Below are 26,363 nucleotides of genomic sequence, written 5' to 3'. Positions count from 1 at the left end.
TCCTACTCTGACTTTATTTCTATCATCTGAATTATTTGAATAACAGTTAACTTAATATCTAACCTTTATTGATCACCTTCTATATTCCAGGCACTTGCTTGGCATAGATTATTTCTAATCCTCAAAGCAACCTGGCAAGATAGATATCATTATCCCTTCTTTACACCTGAGGGGGCTGAGATGCAAGGTGTTTTATTTAGGCCTTGCAGAAGGTCACACAGCAAGTCAGTTTCAAATTTGGAATCCAAAGCTGGGGTTGTCTCTGCATCTAAATATTGCGTGCACATGTGTGTGTGTGTGTGTGTGTGAGAGAGAGAGAGAGAGAGAGAGATTTAGAGAAAGAGGGTTTGACAGTGATTATGAGGGTCAACGGGTCTTCCCAAGAAAAAGCAAAGCATCTTTTTGCACTTTCATACTTGGTTCCATTGCTATTATTTTAATTTCAAAAGTCAGAAAATTAGAAAGCAATTATACTCTTTTTCATTTTCTAATTTGATTGTTCCCTGAATATCTGAAACTGCCATAAACAATAATTTACTGTTTTAAGTATTTAGCAGTAGAGATATATTGAAACTTAAAAAAAAAAAAAAACCCTTCAGTTAAAATTGCTTTAGGCATTTTAGAGTTACACTGCCTATCTGGTAAAAATGCATGTAACTCAGCTGTAACCCAGGTAAAGGGAATGTAGGTGGTTTTGTACAGAGAATATATGATGAGGTGAGGCCGATTTACTTTTAAGTAGACAAAAGAGAGGTGGAGAGAAGATTCCCTGAGGTGATGGACCAGTCTTAGAAAGGGGAGTAAATTCTGATGAAAACCCAGATTCTTCCTTTCCAATTAAGTAAAATTTTCAAATTCATAATCATGCTAAAATACACATTTAAAAAATCACAGTGAGGTTCATATTTGTATAGAATACATGAAAATAGTTTTTGTTCTCCTTAGATCTAGTTATTCCAACCTATATTGCCTTTTCTCTACTAAAAATCTGCTTTGCTCATTGCTTCTCCACATCCTTCCCTGACAAGGACACCATGGAATTATCAATTAGATTGATTATCCCCTCTCATGTGCCTATTCCAGATAACTTGGACACATCTAGACTTTAATAGCGGACCTTAAAAATGCCCAGTGGTCATGATAGGATTATTTTGTTAATTACGAAAGTTTCAGAGGTTATTGGTTTCCTCTACATTTCCTCTCTGCTCGCCTTCTGCCGTTTTGACCTCACTGTTTAAAGGAGAATTCTATGAAAGATGTATTTGCTTTTCTTTTAAAATTACACTTCTTGCTTCCTATCTGGTTGTGTCATTTCAAAAGTTCTCCTGCTTACCAAGTTTTGCCATGTACATGTCTTTAAAACAAAATCCTTTTCCAATCTGTTTTACACAGGCGGGTGACTTTCAATTTTTTGTTTCTCAATGTCATTTAAGCCTAATACAATTCACATACACTGATGAGGAATTTTAATAGGCCATGGATGTTTATCCTCAGTGTTTCAATCAGCAAATCCTTATGGAGAAACTCTGAGACACACACCATCTTTACAAAGCTTGACTGTGCTCTGCACACTATGTAAAACCCAGCTAGCCATCAACTCCTTGGAAAAGCCTTTCTTTTCTGAGTGCACACTGATTTATAATGAATGCTCTCTCCACAGAACTCCTGTAACACTTATAGTTTGATTTCTTAACCAAACTTTCCTTCTAAAGTAGTCTGAAGACAGAGAAGCGTAAATGCCTACTTCTGAGGGTGGGAATGGGTTGAAAAGGACCTGTGGTTCTGTGCGGGTCTGAGGTAACAGCTCCATGAAAGCAGCTTTAAGCACAAAGGACCTCTGATTTACCTTAAACATCTATGCACTTGTCACCACATTATGCCCATGTTGATTTAAATAAATTGATACCATTGGCAGTTTCACATGAAATATTTTTGTAGTAAAACTGACCCTAGGAGATGAGAGGTTTACTCTGAAACTCTGAGTATATTCAAACAGAAGACTGCATATTCTTGCATATAGTACCTTATGTTATTATTTATGGTTTTATGAATATCCTGTCAGAGAATCTGGATAGCCAACTCAGTTAAAAATGTATTTTAAAACTCTCATTAATAGGTTGGCCTAATATAGTGTATTCCAGTACAACATAAGTTATCAGACATATCTATAAGGCACAAACACAAAAGATTCAGGGTTTTTTTGTTGTTATATTTGGATTAGGTCTGCAAACTCTATGTTTTATAATGATTTTGATTCAGAAAGGATGAAAGTATATATAGCATTTTATTTTATTTTATTATTTATTTTATGGCACTACTACAAGTAATTTTTCTTTTTACTTGAATTTTTTTTATTTATTCATGAGAAACACAGAGAGAGAGGCAGAGACACGGCAGAGGGAGAAGCAGGCTCCCTGAAAGGAGCCTGATGTGGGACTTGATCCCAGGACCCCAGGATCATGCCCTGAGCCAAAGGCAGACAGTCATCCGCTGAGCCACCTAGGTGTCCCTACAAGTAGTTTTTCTATTACTAAACCTCACTAAGTTATTTGTATGGGGAATTTGACACGTGATGATATCATATTTGCAACTATTTGATAGGAAACACAAAATCCATGATTTATTTCACCATTTCTGGATGTCAGAATGTCTGATAGCCTTATATAGCCAAATAGGGAAGTACTTCATTTTCAAATTAAAAAATTAGGGACCCCTGGGGGCTCAATCAGTTAAGCATCTGCCTTCAGCTCAGGTCATGGTCCCAGGGTCCTGGGATCAAGCCCCACATCAGGCTTCCTGCTCAGCAGGGAGTCTGCTTCTCCCTCTGCCTCTGCTCCTCCCCACTATGTTCATGTTCCCCTGCCTCTCTCTCAATAAATTTTTAAAAATCTTAAAAAAATAAAATCATGAGGAATTACCTACATATTTGGGAAGTATTCTTGAAATGTTTAAATACTAGCCTGAGTTAGGAAGATAAATATAACAAATACATTAATTCAAAGTGTGATTAGGGAAAAATATGTAAGATAATGATAATGTCAATGCCTCTACTCTGCCATCTATGAAGTGATAAAAAACTATTCTGGCTATTTCACTGGAAAGGCTAAAAGATGAATAAATGGAAATAAAAAAATAATAAATTATAGAACTCTTATTTCCTGGCTGTGGGGTGATTACTTGCAGATCAGTTTTCCTTTTATCTCAGTGTCTCACAAACAACTACCACTTCTTCAAAGGTCCCACTTTTTTCCCAACCATGAAGCTACTCAGGGTTTCCCTCTCTCATGGCTGGATTATTGTCCTAACATTAGTATCTCCCTGTTCTTACCTGTCCTGCAAAAAAGGTTTCTGGTATAAACTTTATTGATTAATCTTTTTTTTTTAATTACTTTACTCATCTTCAGAACTTACACATACTTGCTCTTTGTTGCCAATCACATCCAGATTACTCTGATAGTATCCAAAGATTTCCCAACTGACTTGTATGTGCTTTTTGAGGTTATTTCCCTTGGATCCCTACTTCTTCTCTTGGATCCCTACTGTTCTCTAAGAAACAAGTGTGCCACTTTGACTTCTTTGTGCACAGCCCATACCTCTGCTTTCACTTAGTCATTCAGGACATTTTTTTTTTAAGATTTTATTTATTTATTCATGACAGACACAGAGAGTGAGAGAGGCAGAGACACAGGCAGAGGGAGAAGAAGGCTACATGCAAGAAGCCTGACGAGGGACTCGATCCTGGGTCTCCAGGATCATACCTCGAGCTGAAGGTGGCGCCAAACCGCTGGGCCATCGGGGCTGCCCTCATTCAGGAGATTTTAATGACAATAGCTATGGTACTATGCTAGGTTCTAGGTTACAAGCATGAATAAACATATTCTCACATCTTAAAGTTTGCATGAGCTGGTATATGACAGGCAAAAGTGTCTGCAAGACCATATAGTAAGTGCAATAATAGAGTCATAAATAAGGTAGAGAGTAGAAAAGAGGAATAAATATGAAAACAAACTTATAATGTCATTTTGTTCACATAACTAAGAGCTAATATGGTTTGTAAGTTCTATGAAAGCAAAGATCTTTCTATTATGTAGGTACTTCAAAAGTGTAGGTCAAACAAATTCACTCTGAATACATCACCAGATTCTTCTAAAATAACAAGGTATGCCTGAAATTTCATCCTACAGAGAAGGTTAATGATAGCAGTAGATTTATTTTTCTGAATGTAAAACTACCATCTTGATGTGTGGCTGGAACTACACTGGAGTCGGAATAAGAAAACGTGAGCTTTACTCCTGACTTGTCCATAATAATCCTAGTGACTTAGAACAAGATATTTCACTTTCCAAGGTGTCACCTATGTCTTCTCTAAAATAAATATGCTGGGCTGGATGTCTCTAACTTCTTCTCCTGTTCTTATAATCTAAAATTCTCTGTGGTAGAATTTATTTATTCCTTTAACAGACATTATAATAATAGAACCTACAATGTGTATGGTGCTAGACCTAGGGATTTGTTTATGTCACAGATGTCCAAATCTCATCATTTCTAAGCTGGAGTTGGATGATTTCACAGCTAGAGTCAACAAAGGTGCTAACCTCCTCAGGTTAGAACCCTGTGATTTTCTTTCCTACTTCTTTAATCCTGGGGATACTGGCATGTAGAGAAAGAAACTGCAGCTCTTTGAGCATTCCCTTGGTCACACAGGCAAGCAGAAATCCACATCATGCTTGGCATGTTTGTTGATAGTGAGAGTCTGGAGTGGCTGAGTGAAGATTGAGGCTGAGCTAACCTGACAGCTTGAGAGCTTAAAAGCATCGATTAGCGAATGTGCAAAAATCTGACCTTCTAAATGCCTCCATGTTGTGGTTTGAGTTTCTATAATGAGAGTTTTAAAAAAGAGGGGGGAGGGGAAATCCTATTCTTCCATGCTTCATAGTGATTATTCTTCCAAAACAAAAAGGGATATGAATTAACAGGACCCCGTGAGAATACTTTAAAGAATCTTACTCACTAGGGACTACACCAAGTAGGATAAACTTTAGGAAGAGAGTTCCACGTGTGTCCTCAGCATATATTCTCACATTTAATAGCTTTGAAAAAATCGGCTTCCAGTGAAGAGAACCCAGGCACATTCTGTGTTGAACTTACCATGCTATCCATTGATAGATATTTATATTGCACTTTTTAATTAGGTGACAAAGCAGTTTCACATATATGGTAGTTGGTGCTAATGAAAATTTACATAAAGAACCAAAGAAAACTAAATAGATGTGAAGATCACCATTATTCATGTTTATTTTTTATTTGTAGTAATAAAAAAGTGTGAATTAAAAATCTAGAGAAAAATAACAGTTGATTTACTTTTTAAAAGTGAAATACACTAAATAAGGCATGCTTAGAAACACAAAAAAGTATCTGAATTTTGATAATGTATAACAATGACAGACACATAATACTAATCTATCCTAACTCTGTAGGGCTGTGATGAGTGGGCTACAAAACATTTAATTAATGCTGGTTATGCTTATACGCCTTTTTTTTGTTAAATTAAATTCATATTGTTTAAAGAACATGATGATAATGCTTACAGCTGCTCTGTTTGTCATTATAAATATGAATATGGAAAGAAGAGATAACCGCCAGGGAAAGGGACTCAGACATTATTATGCACTTTATCTCTATTTAACCGTTTGCAGTCTCATGGACTTGCTTTATGACTGGCAAAGTTTATCAGCCTTGCTTCAATAAGTTAACTGTTCTCAAAATCTCACATACCTGAATAATTCCCTCTTGAACTTAACTGTACTTCTGCTTTTTATTTCTTGTTTTCCTTCTTAAACATATTTGAGACTATATGGCACTTTAATGAGAAGTTCTTGCAGTTTTATTTTTCAAACAAAAGAAACCATGTAATTTACTTGATAAAATGGGATTTTTTAAAGTAAATGTTTACGAAGTTATTGAAATACTTTTATAGTAAGCTTTTTCAATAATATATATTAAAATTGCTAAACATATAAATAACAACAGCAGTAACAAAAACTCATGAACCCTGAAGCCTTTTCTGATTAATTCTATAATTTATTAAGAACTACCTAGGAATTTACCTCTATTAGCATCTATTCAAAATTGTTAGCACTTACAAATGTTTTATATACATTTATGTTCTTACATCTTCAAAATGATACAGTTCTCTAAGAAATAGTTCTATTCTCTGTTCCTGTTTTTCATTTACACCCCCAATCAACTAACACAGTATTTCATATTTAATAAAAATTCAATCAATATTTAGAATCATCTAATTGACCAAATCATATTGGAGCTGATGTATCTCTATCTTTTTTTTTCTTTTTTTATTTTTTGAGAGAGAGAGAGAGAGAGACAGAGAGACAGAGAGAGAGAGAGAAAGGAAGGGCAGAGGGAGAAGAAGCTAAAGAGTCTTAAGCAGGCTTCATGCCCAGCGCAGAGCCTGACACAGGGCTCAATCTTACACCCTTCAGTTCATGACCTGAACTGAAATCAGGGGTTGGATGCTTAACCAACTGAGCCACCTAGGTGCCCCAGAGCTGGTGTATCTTTGATTATATTTATTCCTTACCAAAAGGGATAGTGTCACTCATATTGAACTGGTACCAATAAATACAATTCTCAATAAAAAAAAAACTTACACAATCATAAGAGATACAAATCCTTCATCTAAAATAAAATTTCTGCCTCTAAAGGAAAAGAAAGATTAGAGCTTGGGACTATTGACTCATTTTTTAATATGTTAGCTGTTTGCAACCTTTGTTAAGTTGGATACTTTTTATTATTACCATACCATGAATTATAGATATCTCATAAATAAACATGTTTGAGAAAAGAATTGATTTACTATCAATGATTTATCAATTTTATAAGTGCGTGAGCACTTTTGAATAATACCATTTATACTTTGCCTTTATGAAATCCAGCAGCTACTTGGTATGATTATATACACTATGATAATGATGTCTTCATCTATTTATCTAAGTTAGACACCAGACATATAGATGGTCAAGCAACTTATTAGAAAGGTGAAAGAATTAAAATGTGTAGTTCAACATAAATACAAATGGTGCAGTTCCTGAATAAATTATCAGAGTAAAGTAAGTATGACTCACTGTAGCAGTTTTAAAGCACATTTTGAAATATACACTAATGAATAAGAATAGCAAGGAAACCCTTCCCTGACTTTGAGAGAAAATGCTATGTTTTATTATTTGCATTCTCTAAAGCAACTAGCCTTGCCTTACACATAGTGTACGCATGCTCAATAAATATGTGATGGATGAATTCCTGACTGTATAGACACAGAGTAGCATGTAACATGAACTACAGAACAAAGAGAAACACAGAGTCTTGAGGAGAGAGAGAGAGAGGATGGTAAAAAGTCTGTTTCATGGTGATTTCTCAGTACTGATGATGCTACTTCTCTACCAACTGCTTAGCAGGGAACTATGTGATTTGCTCCCTGCAGCCTGCTTATTGATTGTGTGGGTCAATGTATTGTAATGCATAAAGAACCAAGAAACTGAGAGGTAGCATTTTCCTAGATAACTGCTAAGAAGCAAATAGTTTACATTTTCATATACTGAGGCTCAGTAGCTCCCACATGAAGTTAAATTATTTGTAAAAACAATCCTAAACTGGCAATTTTTCTTTTCCCAATAGATCTGGTTCTAGTGAAAGATTAGCTAGATTAAAAGAAATGTGAAGACATAGTAAAGACAGAATCTGTATAAGCATGTTATAAAAAATTGCTTTTCCCTTTTATTTATACTGTGTTTACACATACATATCAGGGTTTACCTAGAGGGTCTTAGATTAAGACTGCTCTTGGTTTCTATCTCCCTAGATGTCCAGTGCCTAATCATTTTACTGCCAGTTAATGCTTACACTAAGTGGGAGTCAAAACGATTAATACCGAGAAGACACCAACAACAAAACAACATTCTCATAGCAAAAATTCAGAACCAACCAACCAGCCAACACCCCAGAAAATCAAAAAATACACTTAATCCATTAAAAAAATGTTCTTAAAGAGAATGAAACAATTGAATAAAAAAGCACCTTGTGTTAAATGTCAGTTTTAATACATCCAACAGAGCTCCTTTTTTTTTTTTTTTTTTCCAACAGAGCTCCTAACGCAAATTAGGCAGTGTTTTCTTTCCTTCCTTACAGAGAGAATGTTTAGCATTACCTGCCAAAGAGGGTCTTTTTGTTCAGGGAAGAGCTCAAAGTACTTGTGTGCTAGTTGTACTGGAGGCAGAGTTTGCAATTTCAGGTGGGTCCAGCTCTGCACGAAGTTGGCCAAGTTCACAAAGGTATATAACCCTAGGCGGTCATTCCCATAGTTCGACAAATGGGTCATGAAAATGCTGATCTGAAAGATAAATAAAAGTGACCATAAAATATAACATACTTAAGTTCAAAAATGGCATAGAAGCTCTAGATAGGACCTCACCTAATCTTGTAATTTCATTAGAAGTACAATTATCATTTTACGTGGTGTTATGAACTGAATTTCAGTCTTCCTCCCAAATTTATATGTTGAAGTCATAAAGTCCAATGTGACTTTTCAAAGATTGGGGCTTTAGGAAGGTAATCACGGTGAAACAAGGTCATAAGAGCAGGACCCTAATCTTGACAGGTCTTTTTTTTTTTTTTTTTTTTTTTTAAGATTTTATTTATTTGACAGAGAGAACAGGAGAGCACAAGCGGGGGGAGCAGTAGAGGGAGAGCCAGAGGCAGACTCCCCACTGAGTAGGGAGTCTGATGCAGGACTAGGTCCCAGGACACTGAGATCTTGACTTGAGCCAAGGCAGAGCTCAACCAACTCAGTCACCCAGGTGCCCCGATAGGTCTTTAGCCCTTGTAAGAGGAAGAAATATCTGTACTCTCTCTCTCTATCCTCTCTCCCCTGCTCCCACCCTTTCTCCTCCTTTCTCCATCTCACTTCCCCTTTACCTCCCTTTCTCTCTCTCTCTCTCCTCCTCCCTCTCTCTATGTTTTCTTTCTTCTCCCCCGAACCCCCATCTCTCTCCCTCTGTCACAGCCAGAAGGCTGCTGTCTACAGATCAGGAAGAGAGTTCTCACCAGAAGCTAAATTTTCTGGCACCTCAATTAATGGATTTCTAGCATCTAACATGGTGAGAAAAATAAATGTCTGTTGTTTAAACCACCCAGTCTGTGGCATCTTCTTATGGTAGTTTGCACAGATTAGCAAAAGTGAAAAGCCACACATTTGACTTCTATTTTAAAATCACTCTTAAACTATTAAAATGGAAATTCAAATTGTTTTTTTTTTCCCCTTCACTGTTCACTAATAGTGTTAATTTCCATATCAGTCTTTCCCCATTCTAGAATCAGCATCATCAAACCCAATAATCTAATATCTTCTTTGCTAGTGAAGAATCAGAATTAGACTAGTTCTAAAATAAAACAATTGCTCCAGATCTGGTTTAGATATGTATATCGACTGAACTAGAATTAGATTTAAATTGGAATTAGACTCAAAGGTCTAATGAAGACTTTTTACTGCAATAAAGAAATTGTTAATGTTTGCATGGAAACTGATTGCATTCAGCCAAAGAAGTCTTCCATACTTATTAATCCTTTTGCAATATTTCCTATCTCTATATTAATTATAAAAATTTCATAGCATTTTGGTATTGTATTTTTGTATATTAGAGACTAGGAAGAAGTAAAATCCAGATTGATTGCTCTGAAAACAGCAACAAAAATTTTGAATGTGATCACAGATATAATCTGATATTTCCTGATAATCCATCAGGGATTGTAGTTGGAATTTTAAAATATTAAATGAAGGATAATTTGTATATTCTTGATCTAAATTGTAGAAATTAAATGTAGAGATGACTAATGCAAGTCATAAAAAGGAAATTAATAATTTTCTACCCTAAACAGTATTTGTACTTGTTCCTCAATTTCATTATATTTGTATATATTTCAAAAAATTATTTTATTACTTATTATTTAGAACTATAAATAGTTCAGTGAAATTAACATGTTATAATTAAGTATTTTATTAACTTCATTAGAAAAGTAACATAAGAGAAGGTTAGAAATAATAACATTAAAACAAATATAACATATGAAATGAACCAGAAAAATAATACCCACAGGTCAAAATATAGAAAGTCAAGTGTTTCGTGGCTAACTTTTTTATGGATGCTAATTGACTTTTTAAAGAGGGTTTATGTTTCTTAGTGTGTTTATTTGGATTGTTTGAACTATTTTGAAAATAAAAACAGGTTTGCAGCAACCATTCCAATATCATGTCATTGCAGCCTGATTAGAATGCTAGCCATGTAATAAAGGTCATACACTGCAGAACTATTGTGCCCAAGATCCTACATGTCATTGGATAACTGTAAATGTCCAAAGAGGATACCTTTTGTGTTGAAAATAGAAAGGCATAACTTGTTCCAGAATTTAAAAAAATAAAAATAAAGCAATACTCTGACAAAGTATTGTCAGAATAAGTTATAAGTTTAAAGCTATCAGGTTCATTGAATGCCCTTTTTATTTTGGAAAAAATATTTCTTTCCATTTGCTGTATTAGAATGGTAAAACAAATTCTCTAAGGAAAGCCTATTAAAATGATTAGAGATTCTTCTCACCATGGTTGAAGGTGAGAAGGAAAGTGGGAGAGCTTGGCCTACTGTCCTTCATATCCCTCTATCACATAAAATAATGCCTAAAAAGTATACAGTACTTACTATGAGCAAGGCATGAATCTAAGATCTTTACATACATGAAATCCTTTAACAGATAATTCTTATGAGAGGCACAGCTACTGTACCTTTTTACAGATGAAGAGACAGAGGTATTGTTAAGTAACTTGTCCAAGTCCCACATCTAGTCAAAGGCAGAGCAGAATTTAAAACCCAGGACATTTGATTTCCAGATTTGACACATGATATACCTGACACCTTCACCCAAACAATTTAATACATAGAGTTTGACATCCATCATTTTTTTCCTTTTGCCTTTTTTTGAAAAAAAAAAAAAAAAAGAAAAAGAAAAAAGGCAAAGACATCTGTCTAGAGAAAAAGTGGAAAAATCTATGTAAGCAGTATCTTGGTAACTTAAAGAGTTTTTTCTTTCTTTCTTTTAAATTGGAATGACAAGATAAATTATTTTTGGAATCTTACATGAAAATTTTTATTTTTTAAATTTTTTAACTTTTAAAAATATATTATTTATTTATTTTAAATGTTTTTTATTTATTAATGAGAGAGAGAGAGAGAGAGGCCGAGACACAGGCAGAGGGAGAAGCAAGCTCCAAGCAGGGAGCCCAATGTGGGATTCGATCTTGGGTCTCCAGGACCACACCCGAGGCTGAAGGTGGCGCTAAACCACTGAGCCACCCGGGCTGCCCTATATTATTTATTTGTTTGACACAGAGAGAGAACACAAGCAGAGGGAGTTGTAGGCAGAGGGAGAGAGAGAAGCAGGCTCCTCACGGAGCAGGGAGTTTCATCCCAGGACCCTGGGATCATGACCTGAGCCGATGCTTGACCCACTGAGCCCCCAGGTGACCACATGAAAACTTTTACAATGATGAATTATAGTATTTGAAAGAATATTACTGATTGCCTGCAGATTTATCTTTGAAGGCAATATCACTCCTATCATATTTCCAGTCCATTTTTCCCCTGTGGGGTGTGTTCAAAGCTTTTTATTCTAAAGGTCAGAAAAGAGAAAGGCTATTTCAAAGAATATTCTTTACATAGCTTGTTTAGATAGAAATTTAAATTTAATCCCCCAAATGTTTGTTGATACAATGTCCTTATTTGAGATTCATGTGAATCATTGGAACAGACTCAGGTTATCTATCTATGTCTGTCAGTGATTTTTACACTGGCTAACTTCTCTCTCTCTCTAAGCTTGTTTTTTTCTTTTTCTTCCAAATAGGAAGTGTCCTATTGGCAGGACTTAATTACAGAGTTTCTAGAACATAACATAGTATCAGTAGTTGATGACCATATAATTGCAATTGTTGTCACGAGAACTTCTTTATAATCACCACAAAATAATATGCATTTGATCCCAATAAGTATGCATTTATCTCATGTCACCATTATAATTAAGAAATAAGACAGTGTAAGTAGTGTGCTTCAGGATAATTACAGTTTCTCAGGACTGAAATTATTATGAAAACCAGGCTGCCAGCTTAATGCCTGAAGAAATATAATAATGTCCTAGAAATCTACCACCTGCCCTCTAGCATTATTATTTTAAGATGGAACTTTAAGGCACCTGCTACTGTCTAAAATCTGACAAAATTATAAACAAAAATACTATTTGAAGGGTACCATAAAGATTATTTTTATATTGTGGGCAGATGTATATTATCATTTCATTGGGGTATCAACATAATGCCTTTAAAAGACTTTTGTCCCAGATTAGTTTTAAGCCATTTATCCAGAATTTTCTTAGGAAAACAAGCCTTGCTTTAAGTATCAAACTTAATGCAGGGCAAATGGAAAATCTGCCTTTAGAGGGAAGCAGAGTCTGGAGTTGTTGTGTGGTTCTAAGCTGAGATACGCTTCTACATTTTAATGTCCCTTTACTGAGAATAGAAAGAGTGTCCTGGCCATGATGTTTGTGGTCACTGTTCTATGGCGCAGCCTATTTACCTGGCTTCCTGGTTAGAAACAAATTAGTGCTGGTACATGGTCAATTGACCACACTTTCAGAAGAGAAATTCTGCAAGCGCAGCTTAACTGTGCATATCTGACTTGCTAAAAGCACCTACTGTGCACGCAGAACATTTTAGTTTTTGTATTGCTGGACAAATGGCTTGTTTTCAGAGAGTGTAGGGAGAATAAGATAAATTAGGAATAGATGTGGTTTAAAGCATAAATAAGGGAAGTTAAAGAATGTGCAATATGAAATGATAGCGAATTAATTTTTCACGGGCTTGTGATTTATTGCTCCTATTTTTTACACAACAGTGTTTGTGCCTCTGCTTATCCTGTCATTTTATTTATTTATTTATTTAGAGTGTTATTTTTGTACTTATATAGTAAGGATACTCTTGCTCAGTACTCCCCAAAGCATCATCTAGAGAAGGTATGACTGTGCTCCACTGGTGCAAATGTTTATAGATGCAACTCACTGTACCTCACAGGATTGCAGCTCAGAGATCCACAATGATTCAGACAAGCAGAGCTTTATCTCTCATGTCACAAAGACAGGCAAGGACATCATGTTCAATGAATGAGTTTAAGAATAAGATATCAAGTGCTAACGTCTGTAGTGGGTTGACTGCTGCAGACCTCCCAGGGAGTCCCTGAGGTCTGGGTGCCATGGCTTCTGTCAAGTAGCCTCTGGGCTGCCTCTCCATTGCCTCTGACACTTCTACTTATGTCCCTCCCTCAACTCACAACTTTCTTAACTCCCTTACAACCAACATGAAACAAGACTAATTTCTTCCTTTTATCTAGTGTAAAATTGAAAACCAAACTTGAAGGCATCTCGTAGTCTAATTATTCATTAGAAACATAAAGCAGCTTTTCCAAATGCTAGATGCAATATGCTTCCACCAAACCTGAGATCATTGCCTGTGAAATAAATCCATTTAATGATGTAACTACAGTCTAAGGAAAAGAGAGGCTTTAAATACAGTAACATATAAATCTTGATAATAAGGAATTGGAGAAAAATAATTGAACTCTATGGATAATCCTCAAATATGGGCAAAAGTACTGTCATTGTGACAAATGGAAAAGTATTATATAAATGTGGGCAAGTGGCTGTCATCCTGAGTGTTTAGTTGCAAGTTATACAATTTGTTGTTTTGTATATCATTTTACTTTGCTTCTTAAGAAGTTACTAGCATCCAAAATAACAGAGAAAGAAAAAAGAGAAAAATAAAATACAAACACAAAGGCCTAATTTTTATTCATAAATTGAAGCAACAACCTCCTCTAAATTGAATTAAAATATTTGCAGACTTCCAATAGCTTCCTTGCTTTTCCTACGTGTATGACAAACAGAATGTCATCGTAAATTGTATAGATGTTAATATCCATAGCTAGAATATTGATACAGTATCTTAAATTAGAATTTCAAATCATTTTTTAAAGCATACATTTTTACTTAAAGTGGACATTAAGTATTTGGATATTAGTTCTGTGCCTTGTAGTACTATTTAAAAGCAAATCATTTACAGAGTAGTCAGATACATGTTCATCAGAAAAAAATGTTATAACAAATATGAAAAGAAACAATTGCTTCACAGAACAAGAAATATACCCCATTTTAAGGCAGCATGCCCTGTGCTCATGCCACAGCACAAGACTTTTTAAGATAAGCACTCAATATTAGCAGTTAGTTCCCATCTTTGCTTTTGTGGCCCTGCTGGTGTGCCCCTTTTCAGAATGATTCCATTGTGTTTAAAAATATGCCCATTAGCTTGTTAAATTATTGATTAGGCTTTTAGTCTCATAAAATGTGAAGATAGATTAAATATAGGGGAAGACATCCCTGATGGCCCATCAGATAGGCTTTGGCATTATACTCATATTTTTCTTATAAAAAGCAATTTGTGTCTTTATTTTATTTTGAATATAGGCTGGAACCACACAGGAGATACTCAATGTCAGTCTAAGAGTATCAGACATTACCAATTTGAATGTCAATATATTTCTCGATTTTTTAAAAAAGATTTTATCCATTCGTTTTTGAGAGAGAGAGAGAGAGAGAGAGAGGCAGAGACATAGGCAGAGGGAGAAGCTGGTTCCATGCAGGGAACCTGATGTGGGATTCGATCCCAGGACCCTGAGATCATGCCCAGAGGTAAAGGCAGATGCTCAACCTCTGAGCCACCCAGATATCCCTAGATATTTTTCAATTTAAATACGCATGACAAACATACACACAAAGAAAATATGTTATGGGATCCCTGGGTGGCTCAGCGGTTTGGCGCCTGCCTTTGGCTCAGGGCACGATCCTGGAGACCCGGGATCGAGTCCCACATCGGGCTCCCGGTGCATGGAGCCTGCTTCTCCCTCTGCCTGTGTCTCTGCCTCTCTCTCTCTCTCTCTCTCTGTGTGACTATCATAAATAAATAAAAATTAAAAAAAAAAGAAAATATGTTATAACAAATATAGAAAGAAACAATTGCTTCACAGAACAAGAAATATACCCCATTTTAAGGCAGCGTGCCCTGTGCTCATGCCACAGCACAAGACTTTTTAATATAAGCACACACACACACACACACACAACATAACCCTTGTGCAATAATTTTAAGCACCTCAAGTAATACCTTTTACGTCCTGGGCAACTAATAACCCGGTAAATGTTTACATCTATGTTCTTAGATACCAAAAGTAAGGAATATTTACTCAAACCTAATATATTATTCTGCCATTCAATCTAAAAGACCATCATTAGCTTGGAATTCACTATTGAGATATGCCATTTTATTTTTTAAAAAATGTAACACAGACTGAATAATTGGTTAATGGTTGATCTTCTTTAATGCACTATGTTGTTGAATCATAGTCTTAACTTATTTATATAACTTTGTCATATGGTCCTATGTTCTCTTCTGTTGTATTGTTTGATTAGGTACTAAAAAACCATCCTATTTTAGAAAAAAAGGAAATGAGGACCAAAGGGTTCAAGTGATCTTTGTGAGATTATAGGGAATACCAGAAAATCCAGTGGTCAAAGTTAGGGCATGTGAATTCAGAATCAGTGCTCTTTCCCACATAAGGCTCTGCCAAAGACTTTGGCAATAAGTTCATCTAACTTCCTTGTATTTCCTGCTTTCTCTCTTTTTATCATTTAATTACCTAGTAGATTTTATTTATAACAATCTGAAAGGTAAAACTAACAACATTCCATAGAATACTTTTCTTAGAATTTCTCTAATAGCATTTCATTTACATATTTTTATATATTTTTAGAAACGGACAAAATAAAAGCCAATATTGCAATATCTACATCTCTATACACATGTACATTTCAATTAAGGTTGGCTCTGAACATTTCAAGATAATATATACTGAAGAAAAATTATTATGTCATTTCAAAAGATTAAGCTATTTCTTAATAGAAATGTGTCATAGAACTAGAAATTAACTCCAATCTTCCAATCTTAAAGAAACACATTTGACTTTAACAGACTTTTCAAAATGTATTTTTCTAAGACCTATTCTTAGAAAGGAGTAGAAGGAGAAGGAAAAAAAGAAAGAAGGAAGGAAAGAAGGAAAGAAGGAAGGAAGGAAAGGAGGGAGGGAGGGAGGAAGGAAGGAAAGAAAAAGAAGCACAAAAAATCTCCAAAATCAAACATATCTTACCATCTGTAGGTCAGATGGACAGGGAGAATGTAAGCTACTAGGAATGATTTAGTTCATGTCTTTAAATATCCACAGATTAAACTCCAGCTATTGATCTCCTGCTCAGGCTACTTCCCTAAGTAAAGGAGGCTTTCGTTCCATGTGACTTTCAGTGTGGTTTCATGTAAATGTGCACCACCACAGGCATTTATAATTAATTACTATTCTTTTAGTTGTTTTAATATCCTATACTTTTGTCTATTAAAAGGAAGACTTGCTTGGGTGTGCAAGAAAAAAATTAGACCTTTGGGAGACAGAACATAAAGACTCCTAACTCGGGGAAACGAACTAGGGGTGGTGGAAGGGGAGGAGGGCGGGTGTTGGAGGGGAATGGGTGACGGGCACTGAGGTGGACACTTGATGGGATGAGCACTGGGTGTTTTTCTGTATGTTGGTAAATTGAACACCAATAAAAATTAATTAAAAAAATTAGACCTTTGTTTTTAATTTGGAGCAAGTTTAATGAAGGAAATAATGCCAATCAAACAGTGTAAGACTTAAGAGATAGTGATTAAAATATTATCCCAAGAGTCTTCATTTATTGCATAAATCAGAAAATACAGAAAATAATTTTGGGTTGCTGGTATAATTCACATTGGTTTGGTCTGCCTACAGTGGGATAGTACCAACATGAAATCTGGAACCAGAATGCCTGGTTATGAGGACTATCTCTGCCTCATTGTACCAATTAAGTTCCCTGAATCTCAGACTTCTCTACTGAAAAGGAAAACAATAACTTAGTTGATAGGTTTATGTTGCTCAATGAATTGAGGTCTGCTAAAACATTTTTTAAAATGAAAAACATTTGAAAGTTATCATTATACATATTCAACTAAAGTAACTTATAGGATAGTTAACATAACAAATATAATTTTAAATTATTTGATTTATACCTCAGATATATTTTATAAATAAAGTTGGTATTTCTTCTGGCGAAATCAACTGTAAATATATCATGTTTATGATAATTAACATGTTTTCCAGTTAAATCAAAAAATGTCATATATATTAATATCAGAGTACAAATCACTAAATTTGGTATCTAATACATGAAGTTCTTTGGTAGCCTTCATGTTATTTCTTAATAAATGCAAATCTCATCTTCCAGAATCACCTCTGACAATTGCAGTTAAAAATCAATATAGGGGGAGATTGTTAAATAGAATCCTTTGTTTCAAAAAGTGCAATGAGTAGATTTTAGAAACAAACACTACTCAAAGGTATAGTGCAATGGACTGATGTTTCCTTGCCTTATTCCTATATACCCTAAATCAAGGAGCACCCCCAGACCTCTCCCCATCTCCTTGCCTTCCAGGGCACTGACATATTATGTATTTGTTTGGTTATTTATTGTTGCTTCCCTCACTCGCATGTTAGAATGTAAGCTCCTTGAGCCCAGTCACTCTACTGCTGCTGTATCTTCAATGTTTCATAAGATGCCTGGCACATACTAGGTGCACAACAAATATCCATTAAATAAAAAATGAGTTCTTGGTAACATAGACTTCTTTTGCTAATAGAAAATGTGGAGTAACTTAACTGCTTTCTAATTATTCCCCATATTCTAAAGACGTGAGGGGAAAAACAAAATGCTATCCTAAAACCCTGAAAACAGCTGGCATTTAACAAGATACGATGAATTGCTAAATTACATTTTTTATTTGTGTTTTCCATTTCCATTATCAGACTAAATGCAACAGAAGTTCCATTCTGCATCTGATTATTTACCAGTGTCCCAGTTTTTCAGTCATAATATTTGGTTAGTGAATTATTAACAAATCAGAACTGTTTTGATTCAAGACCGACTAGAGTGTAAACACTGATCTTCCTGAATAAAGAAGTTGGGCAGTGACTTCACCAAAGCAGCAGTAAATAGGGCAGCTGTTCTAACAGGGAACAGAAGGCTCCTGCTATATTTCAATGAGCAGGAGCTTTACTCTCCATTTTTCTTGTACATTAATAGAGGCCTAAGTCATTAAAAGGCAACTCATGCTCCCAACCATATCGTTATCACATATATTTGTGTTTTGTTTTCCTTTTGGTAGTCAAGTCAGAACTGAGGTTTTAGATGTTGCAGTAATTGCCTTTTAGAATAACCTGATTTTGAGCAAAGACCTGCCGTTGTTACCCACAGAGAGACAGACAACCAAAACTGCTTCCCATCTGAGCTACTTAACATCCCTCTCTTTTCAAGAGATCTCTTTTCAAGAGATCAATCTCTTTTCCAACCATGTTGCAACGGTGACACATAAAAGTCACTGAAGTGCAAGATTATAACCCTAGGAATAATCATGGACACACTAATGGGTAGAGAATACACGTCCATCAGTCATCAATGTAAGCTACTAACAGCCTCAGAGTCTGGCAGTTTTCAGTGAAAAAAGGAGTCATCTCCATTTATTCGATCAATCAATTGACATATACTTATTAAATGCCTACTAAGTGTCTGTCAGTCTCTTAGGAACTGGAGATATAATCTTGAATGAATTATACATGGTTTTGACTAAAGGTGCATAGGTGCATAGGGTCAAATGGGGGATCTAGAAAAGATAATACTGGATTATAATGCAACATGATTTGGAAATCCTGTGATCTACGATACCACACAGATGCAGGGGATTGGGAACTGATCTAAGACTTGTGGAAGGGTTCTTGAAAAGTGGAACCATGGAGCTGAGATCTGAAAGATGGCAAGTTATAGACACTTCAGGTGAGGAAATGAGTTGGAGTAACGTTGGGTGACATGTAGCTAAGGTCACGCAGCTTAGACAGAAGGATCTGTTTATGTGAAAGACAGTTGATGAGAATTGCATTTTAGAAACTCAAACTCCAAAAAGGGAGTGGGGGAATAAGAGAAAGGAAAAAACCAATTCATATAGATCTTTTAAATTCTTCAAGGGTTTGAACTTTAATACTAAAACCAACAATGAAACAATGAAGGATTTTGAGCAGGGATGAGACATAGTCAGATATGCATTTCAGGAAATATCCTGATTGCCTTACAAAATGGTATGAATTGGAGATTAGGAGGCTTTTATAGGCATATGATTCATACATAATGATGACTTGAACAGTAGCAATGGGAAAGGAGAGAAATTAAACAGTTTCGAGTTATGTTAAGATAATGAATTTCAAAGAATGATGTCAGCAACACGGATGAATAAGAGGTCCTCTACCCCAAAAACAATTTGGTATATATTCATAGACAAAAGTAACATTGAGGGAGCTGTAGGATCCAATATCATGTGCCAAGGAACCTGGAAGGAGTCTCTCTCAGTACTGCATCAGATAATAGGAATGCAGACTTTGGTCTAGCTGTAAACCGTGAGGTGGCCTCTAAACTAGTTTTATCCTCTCTGGGATGTGGTCCAGGAGAATACTCTCTTAGACAAGAGAGCCTTTATGAAAGTCCAGGCTCCTATTGGAGAAGTTCCAGCACACCACTGCTAGCCAAAAAAATAAAAAATAATAATAAAAAAATACAAGTTTGGATGCATTGGATAGGCTAAGAGCAATACTTTTACTTTACTCACATCATCTCTCCCCCAAAATGGCACAGTTTGGGGCCAAGAAAGATTTTCTCAGCCCATGATTTCTCCTAAGGGAGAAAGTGAGGTGATGTGAGCCAGCACTAGGCTTTCAGATCTCCACAGAATGCTGCCAAAGAGGCCCGTTTCCCTTACGACTTATCCAGAGTACAGAGTCGTGAGCTGTGTGATTGGAAGGTGGGAAGAGGCTTGCCTAGTGGCAAGTAATACTCTTATTTAAAGGGAAATGGATCCTACTAACCAATCAGACTCTATCGAGAAGCCTGTCCAGAAGCCTCTGAACATACCTGCCCATAGATCTCCTTCAAACAGCCCGCAGACAACCCGAGTGCTCTGCATCCCTTACCCACACACTCCTTCACCCTGTGACTGTCTCTCAGTGCATGCTCCTAAGGCGTAGCAAGAACAAACATTAAGAGATAACCAGTGAGCACATGCAGAAAACTGGCCAGAATCTCTCAGCCACAGAGAAACCACAAATATGAGCTTTAGCTCCATCCTACCTCCAAAGCAAAAGAGAAGCTGTCAGAACCCAGCATGGTGTGTTACAAGATTAGAAGGCATACAAGTTTAAGAATTCAGCCAAAGATCAAGAAGCCTGGAGCAAGTGTGTTCACACAAAGACTGAGAAAGCCTCAGAGTCCCTAGCAGAGCTAAAGGATGGCATTTTTCTCTCCAAGTCCATTAGTGAAGACGGGAAGAGGTGACTATCTTCAAATATGTTGAGAGAGATGCAAGACTTCATGGAACACAAAAAATCAAGGAATCATGACACTACTAAAGGATCACAATAATTTTCCAGTAACTGACGTTAAAGACATGGAGATTGTACAATATTATTCATCCAGAGAAAGAAGGAAATCCTGCTGTTTGCAATGATATGGATGGATTTTGTGGGCATTTTGCTAAGTGAAAGAAGTCGGACAGGAAAAGGCAAACACTATATAATGTTACATATATGTGTCATCTAAAAAAGCCAAACTCAGAGTAACAGAGAGTAGAAGGGTGGTTACCAGGGCCTGGGGGGTGAGGGAAATGGGGAGACATTTGGTCAAAGGATACAAACTTCCACTTATAAGAGGAAAACGTTCTAGGATCTAACTTACAGTGTAGTGATTATAGATAATCTTGTATTACATACTTGCAAGTTGCTAAGAGAGTAAGTCTTATTTGTTCTTACCACAAAAAAGGAGATAGTAATTATGTGAGGTGATGGAGGTATTAACTAACCCTACTGTGGTAATAATTTTGTGAAATATGTGTAACAAATCATCACATTGTACATCTTAATCTCACACAATATTATATGTCAATTATAGCTCCATAAAGATGAGGAAAAGGTAATAAATCTCTAATGAGATTTATTGTCTGGTTGCATGTGAGTGATTAAAAAAAAGAACAGATCAAATATTTTACTCTGTTTCCTGCCTTAGGCAACTGGATGGATACTGGAAGGGTTTTAACAAAACGAAAGAATGAATTAAAAGAAATAAAAACTTAAAATAGTGGTATAGAGGACCAGAGGGAGTTATAAATGTAAGCACATATTCTTGCTCTGGCTGCTCTGAGAATCTTGGTAAGACAATATAAATTTATACAGACTTCAATCTACATGATATTCTCTAGCATTGCACTAGTTAGGAGCCAGATGTGGACCTGAATGGTGAAGACCATTAAATTCTTATAGAATTAGGGATTTGACAAATTAATGAAATGGAAGAAAAGGGGGGGGAGCAACAGATTTCTTAGTAATTATTAGAAGACAGAGATAGAAATTATCCACAATGTGCTTTCCAAAATTAGTAACATTTTCAATCTTTTATTTATTTATTTTAAAATATATATGTCCTTGTTTATTTGAGAGAGAAAGCACAAGCTGGGGGGGAGGGTCAGAGGGAGAGGGAGAAGCAGACTCCTCACTGAACAGGAAGCCTGACATGGGGCTCCATTCCAGCACCCTGAGATTATGACCTGAGCCAAAAGCAGATGCTTAACCAATTGAGCCACCCAGGTGCCCCCATTTTAATTATTTTAAAGTACATTTTTGTATTTTATTTTTTAAAGATTTATTTATTTATTTATTTATTTATTTATTTATTTATTTATTTATTTAAGAGGGATAGGCAAAAAAGAGAGGGAGAGAGAGAGAATCTCAATCAGACTTCCTACTGAGTGCAGAGCCAGATGCAGGTAGATCTTAGGGCTCAGAGATCATGACCTGAGCTAAAATCAAGATGTCCAATGTTTAAATGACTGAGCCACCCAAGTGCTCTTTTTTTTTATGTTTTAAGTAACTCATTTTATAGTTACAAGTTAACCATATTAAAAAAATACTTTTACCTATAGTTTTCTACCTAGGAGCATTGAGAAGCATTGACAATTACCCAGACATTTTTAACTCCACAGAACTCACTTACCTTCTAACTGTTTAAACAGCAAGAAGGTAGTCTGATAAGTGACAATTATGAAATTGGGGATATGCACTATGCCCTTCTAAAAGAGAAGCAGAAGACTAAAGAATTCACTTATGCTGATTTTTTTCTTTCTCCTACCTTTGGAGAGTTATGATAAAAAGGGTAGTTAGGATCCCTGAAAAGGGGAAAAAATGAGTTCCTAGGCTAGAATTCAAGTTAAAACTATATGGAAGAATTTTTAAGCTTCCTTCTAGTTCTAGCTCAGTTTTCCTTTGTAGGACTCATACATTTCTTCTGAGTCAAGGTGATACCAAGGAAAACATCTTGGTTTTATTTATTTTGCATATAGTTACAAAGAGGAATTCCCTTCATGCAAGGGATTCCAAAGAGCAAGAAGCTCAGGGTGTGTGGCTTCAGTGGCAAGTGAGGAGTTGGTGTAAAAACTTGAGTAGAACTTGGACCTCCCACATCTGTTCTCTGTGCTATGGGATATGGGTGCCAACCGTCACTGCTCGGACTTCTAATGAATACACACAGGTCTCCTGAGAGGCGTAGCATTTGAATGCCTACCATACTGAGACCATCCTGGATGAACTGGTGTTAACCAGTGAATTGATGATTCATGAATAGCCTCGACCAAACTAAGGAAAGAATCAGGGAGCTTCATTAGAAGTAAGGAGAAACTTCCCATGTAGAATTGCAAAGAGAAAAAAAATGATGAAGATAAAACATCCAATAACTATGGGAAAATATCAAAAAGTATAATAAATGCATAATTGAAGTACCATAATAAGAAAATAGATTAGAGTATAAGAAAGTTGAAAGTAATAGTAGCTGAGAAATTTTGAAAATTAATGATAAATACAACACCACAGATTCAGGAATCTTGAAAATGCCACACAGGATAAATGCCAATTAAATAAACAAACAGGGTGGTGGAGGGGGAGGAGGGCGGGTGTTGGAGGGGAATGGGTGACGGGCACTGAGGTGGACACTTGACGGGATGAGCACTGGGTGTTTTTCTGTATGTTGGTAAATTGAACACCAATAAAAATTAATTTAAAAAAAAATAAATAAATAAACAAACAAATAAACCATACCTATAAAGCTAGAGAAAAACTACAGCTTACCTGTAGACATGCAAATGTCAGAATTATAGTGGACTTTTCATTAGAAACTATGCAAGCAAGGAGAGAATGGAATAAAATATTGAAAATATTGAAAAATTAAAAACCACTGATTTAGATTTCTATATCCAAAATATTATCCCTGAAAAACAAAGGAGAAATAAATACTTTTACAAAGAAAAATTGAGGAAATTCTTTGTCAGCAGACTTGCTGAAAAAAATTTTAATTTTAATTAAAAAAATTAAAGTAGTTATTGAGGAAGAAGAAAGATGTTGTAGTTCAGAATCAATCTAAAGAAGAAAAGTGTTTGAAGGAATAAATAAAAGTAAACTAAAATATTTTATTTTTCTTATTCTTAATTGATCTAAAAGATAATTGTATACAGCAATAATAGTAACAATGCATTGAGTAAATGTGGATGGAACTGGAGGGTATTATGCTGAGTGAAAAAAGTCAATCGGAGAAGGACAAACATTATATCGTCTCATTCATTTGGGGAATATAAATAATAGTGAAAGGGAATAGAAGGGAAGGGAGAAGAAATGGGTAGGAAATATCAGAAAGGGAGACAGAACATGAAGACTCCTAACTCTGGGAAATGAACTAGGGGTGGTGGAGGGGAGGAGGGCAGGGGCTGGGGGTGACTGGGTGATGGGCACTGAGGGGGGCACTTGACGGGATGAGCACTGGGTGTTATTCTGTATGTTGGCAAATTGAACACCAATAAAAAATAAATTTATTATTAAGAAAAATAAGAGCTTTTACCAGAAAAAAAAATACAGAGAAATAAAAAAAATAAAAAATAGAGGTACTGCAATTTTGATTACAGTGATCCAGGTGGCTAAAATGGGTTTGGTTTGAGGGCCAACCCTACTGGGTGATAGTAACTTCACAGTGGTTTTACAACATATATAAAAGATCTAAGAAATTAAAATTTTATCTCTCCATTTCACCTTTTCCCCCCCTTCTCTCTTTTTCCTCTTTTCTATTCTCAATTGTATACTGATATAACTATGGGTTTTGCTGGCCTCAGTATTTTTGTTACACTAGCGATATGTTCTATAGTTTCCAAGCTGTCAAAATCTGATCTGCATGCCAGCAGGCTATATTTTAAAATATATGAATAGCATTGGGAACAAAAACATTCCTGTCAAGTGTCCATTTTCCAGTACCAAAACAGCCCCATCCTTGGTTATCTGTCACAGCAGTTCTTCGAGATTTGAGTGTTTAACATGTGTCATATCCTGACAATCTACCATTACAGATGATAGTCTGCTATTATAGATTAAAAAGTATACCTCATTCACCACTGTTGGATCTCCTAGAACACTTGGATCTGGTAACTCAACAAACAGCTGCAGTTACACAAAAGGAGTGTTGAAAGAGATTTTGGGTTGACAGAGCACTAATTTTAATAATGACAAATTGCCTCAGAATTCAACACTTTTCATATTCATGACCCTTCTGCTCCTGAAACAAAATAATTTATGTGCCGGAAAATTGTCTGTGCTTTAATTTGGTACCCTTCTAGACATCATGTGTTTTTATCTCAGCACATTTAACAAGAGTTAAATGTTTTCTTAATAATATTTCTTCAATGAAAAATCAGAGGTTAACATATGAATGGATTTTTTTTTGCTCTTCTGAGTGTCCATTGCACTTTGAACATGGCATTATATTATTATTTACTATATTTTAAGAAATGAATTAATTATTTATTCCACTAGATTCTGAGCACATTTGGAGCAGGGATAAATTTTATAAATTTCTTTATCTTGAACTCTTCATACTTCCTGGCATAAGATAAAATAAGTGCCACAAATTCAGATGCATATATGGGTTGGCAATTAAGTTATAATAAGACAGTTTACATTTATAAATGTATTTATTTTTTTAAGAGTTTATTTACTTATTCATGAGAGACAGAGAGAGAAGCAGAGAGAGAGCAGAGAGACAAGAGAAGTAGGCTCCCTGCAGGGAGCTGGATATGGGACTTGATCCCGGGACTCCAGGATCACACCCTGAGCCCTGAGCTGAAGGCAGATGCTCAACCGCTGAGTCACCCAGGCGCCCCTACATTTATAAATTAAAAAAAAATGCATGATGAAAGTTCAAATTCACATTCAAGACAACAGCGAGTGCTGATGTTAGTACTGACTCGGTAAGCTCACACTTTGCTCTCTATTGTCTCATGGATGGTCATGTCAGTTTTCAAAAGTTTTCATATAAATTTTTGCTAATACATTTATAGTTTTTTTAAAATGAAAAACAATATACTTCCCAAACAAAACACAAGGGTTGAATTGAAGTCATTCATTGACATTTTTTCAAACTTTGAAGAAGTTACTCAGTAAATGGCTATATACATGGCTAAGAGCAGTGCATCAAAAATATATATTTCCATAGCCCACTCATTTTGAAGTATGGTTTCATTAACTAGTTGTTTGTATTTTTAAATTTATCAAATCACATACATTTATGTTAATTAATAAAACAAATACAGATTCTACTGATAATGAGATTAAAGTTCTACAAACACTTTGAAAAGATAAAGTGCAGGACAATTTCTCTTTTTGCATATACAAGTCTATAAATGAAGAACATAAAGACATAGTTTCAAATTATGCAGAATGTGAATAGCTGCTTTTCCTTTAATTTAAATATTTTAAGCCATCATTTATTGATTAAACAGTCTTTTACTTATGCCTTTGTGAATCTCTAAATTTTACTAATGGGATCCATGTGGCTCTCTTGCAAATGAAAAAGGTTATTAAAGATGAAATGAAATCATTATTGAGCTTTCTTAAAATATTTTTTTAAACATACATATTCAAATTTAGAAATTCACAGAGATAAATGGAAGACTGCTTGAT

At 35.4% G+C, this 26,363-nt stretch overlaps 1 protein-coding gene across 1 annotated transcript in view; it reads right to left on the bottom strand.

Annotated features, from left to right (window-relative positions):
* LOC112931013 (bifunctional heparan sulfate N-deacetylase/N-sulfotransferase 4) overlaps positions 1-26,363 on the bottom strand; it is a 286,514-nt gene that overhangs the window by 30,297 nt on the left and 229,854 nt on the right. The window contains exon 7 of the mRNA XM_072755360.1: positions 8,222-8,404. Coding sequence (XP_072611461.1) covers positions 8,222-8,404 — 183 coding nt within the window. The remainder of the gene's footprint in view (positions 1-8,221; positions 8,405-26,363) is intronic.

This window comes from Vulpes vulpes, chromosome 4, assembly GCF_048418805.1.
Source record: "Vulpes vulpes isolate BD-2025 chromosome 4, VulVul3, whole genome shotgun sequence".
Classification (NCBI taxonomy): Eukaryota; Metazoa; Chordata; class Mammalia; order Carnivora; family Canidae; genus Vulpes; species Vulpes vulpes.
Note: the sequence above shows the minus strand (reverse complement) of the source record. Positions and strands in the feature narration are given on the sequence as shown.